The 2,811-nt window shown below is 33.3% G+C and overlaps 1 protein-coding gene across 7 annotated transcripts in view; it reads left to right on the forward strand.

Annotated features, from left to right (window-relative positions):
- The window catches only part of CDC14B (cell division cycle 14B), an 81,774-nt gene that overhangs the window by 45,382 nt on the left and 33,581 nt on the right, over positions 1-2,811 (forward strand). For all 7 annotated transcript variants that reach the window (XM_011383465.2, XM_011383464.2, XM_023525057.1 and 4 more), the window contains exon 6: positions 1-67. In XM_011383465.2, the coding sequence (XP_011381767.1) occupies positions 1-67 (67 nt within the window). The remainder of the gene's footprint in view (positions 68-2,811) is intronic.

Consider the following 2,811-nt stretch of genomic DNA (forward strand, 5'->3'; position numbering starts at 1 on the left):
TGGGGAGAACTCCAGAAGAAGCATATAGAATTTTAATATTTGGAGATACATCTTATATTCCTTTCAGGTAAATATAAGAATGTTGTGGTAGATTCATTTAATCAGGCCCTTCACAGAAATATCTTGGTTTTTTTGTTTCTCAAAAAAGAAGACCTACCTGGTAAACAGTCATTTTAGAGTGGGTGCAAATAACGCCATAGATCTAGCAACAGTAACACTATTGATATTTTGTTGTGAAGGTGCTACCCTGTGTAATGCAGGGTGTTCGGTAGTATACCTGGATTCTGCCCACTAGATGCCAGTAACACCTCCATCCCCATAACAATCGTCAGAACCAAAAATGTCTCCAGACATTGCCAGATGTCCTTGGCTGTGCAATTGCTCATATTTGCAAACTGCTTCCCTTAATGGAATGATCAGATGAGAATCCTTGACTTACGGTACTCAAAACTATCACTGAGGAGTCTAGTTGCTGAGGAGTTAAGAAAGAAATTTTCCCAATAGTCAGGAGTCAATTTCTGGGGCAAAAACTAACCTTTTTTTCCTAAGGACATAGCCAGCAAAGATAGTGGATGAGGTTGCTAATGTAACACCCCTACCAGAAAAACCAAACTGTTGTGTTATAGAGGTGCTAGATAAGTAATGTCTTTATATAAAAGGATGATATCCTCATCTTCTTCTCAGACTTCATATGTGATCATTTTGAAATATTTTGAAATAATTTGGTGTTTCTTCTTTAAATCAGATTAAGCTCTAAAAGGATTCTTGACCCACTTACCAAAATACTTGACTTAGCTATATAATCTAAATACTTGCATGATGCTGAATGTGTAATAAATGTGTGAAATAATTCTACTCATTGCATCATTTCAAATATGTAATTTCAAATATTGCATCATTCTTCCACTCACAAATTAGTAGTTTTAGGATTATCACATATACCTTGAATGCTTGATTTTGAAAGGGTATGGTCTTTCTTTTAAAATGTAAGGTATAAATTTGACTTCTTTGTATACAAGCTTTGGGATGGGTCTCCCTAAACCTTAGGAAGAATCTCCTTCTTAATGACTTCGTGGAACTGCCCATGGACTTACTCCATGAAATAGAGATTTTTCAGGACAATCTGCAGAGATCAGTTATATTGCACTTAAGTATATTAGTGATTCAGCAAATTAGAATTGCTTTGAACCCCATATCATGCCCTTCTTAGCGCATGAATCACCTAAAGTATTCTGTTATTTGAGGTGGGTAGGAAGGGATGAAGATTATTTTCCAAACTGGTTTTTTCTTCTCGACCTAAAATATAATGGCAACCATGTAATTCCTTCAGAAGAAAAAACTTGTATTTGTGGTCCCTGAGTGACAGGCTCATTAGTATACAGGGATAATTCTGTTATATTGAACTCCTCTTTATATTGGTAATCCTTTATAATATAGTACCATTCTTAAAGTTTATAGCATAAGGTCCTGAAATATGTATAAGCTCATATTATTTCACCTAATTCAAGTAAGGATCTATGAAATATTGATGATTTAAAAGAAAGTTTATGTTAATTTAAATACAGGGGCCAAAAATAGAATAAATGTTGCTTACTGCTATGCCTGTGTTTAAAAATTTATTGAAGTTTGACCCTAAGGAATAAAGTTAGTTACTTCTGGTCCCAGGAGCAGAAGTCAGTAATTCTCTAATAAACAGTACTTAGCTAGGGCTGTGAAATTTGAATCTCTCAGTCACAGATACTTGATTTATCTAAAGCATTGTTTCCTAAAGTGGGGCCTATGAAATAGGCTAGACTATTTCAACTTGTTACCAGCCTGTGATGAGGTAAGTATAGGAATTGAGAGTAAGATTTTAGAGACTTTTATAGTAATTTAATAGAGTATACTTATGTCTGTGAAATCAAATAATAGAAGAATTTGGGCTCGTATTTTTGTTTTTTCTTTCCATTTTTCTAGTAATTCCTTTTTATTTATAAAAAATAAAATAATTGCAGTATGTGGGTATGTAACAGTACCTGATATTATTGTATTTTATGAAAGTTTCAATTTATGACATTTAAAAATCTGATGCTTTACCACATTATACTGTTCTAATAGAACTTAGTGATTAGAAAGTAGGCCAATAAGAATTAATAAAGACTGATAATACTTTGAAAAAAAATGCATTATAGCCTTTTATCCTCACCACTTCAAGTGCATGGACTAAATATAACTTAAAGCATTGTTAACAAGGGATCGTGCGGGAATAGCGTTCATTTATGGTTAATAACTACTAATGCTCCATAGCAACATTTAATTAATTTAATTCAACTCAAGTATTCTTCTGAGTTTACATATGTATATACACATACATGTAGGGTTTCTTAATGAATTATTAGCTATTTCTCTGCTAGACTCAATGAAAAAATTGTATAAAATATAGTTCAACATTTTCTTGATACTTTCGGATTATTGTTATAAAGAGTGTATATTTCTATTCTTTATTACCTAGAATACTCCTTTGCTTATTTGTTTGTTTGTTTGTTTGGGGGGAGGTCTCTGCTCTATTTTCTTGAGAGGTGGTATTGCATGGTTGTTAATAGCTTAGCTACTGACATTAGACAGATGGAAGGAAGTTTGACACTTGGCTCTGCCACTAATATCTCTGGTTTTTTACAAGTGTGAGCTTTGGTTTCCTAGTCTGTTAGTGGGAATGACAGTTTTATATCCCTAATGGGGCCGTGAGGATTAAGTAACATCCTACAGATAAAACCCTTGATATAGTGCCTGGTCCTTAGCTAACATTATTTGAACATTCATACTTTTTTTTTT

Source organism: Pteropus vampyrus, unplaced genomic scaffold (assembly GCF_000151845.1).
Source record: "Pteropus vampyrus isolate Shadow unplaced genomic scaffold, Pvam_2.0 Scaffold520, whole genome shotgun sequence".
Classification (NCBI taxonomy): Eukaryota; Metazoa; Chordata; class Mammalia; order Chiroptera; family Pteropodidae; genus Pteropus; species Pteropus vampyrus.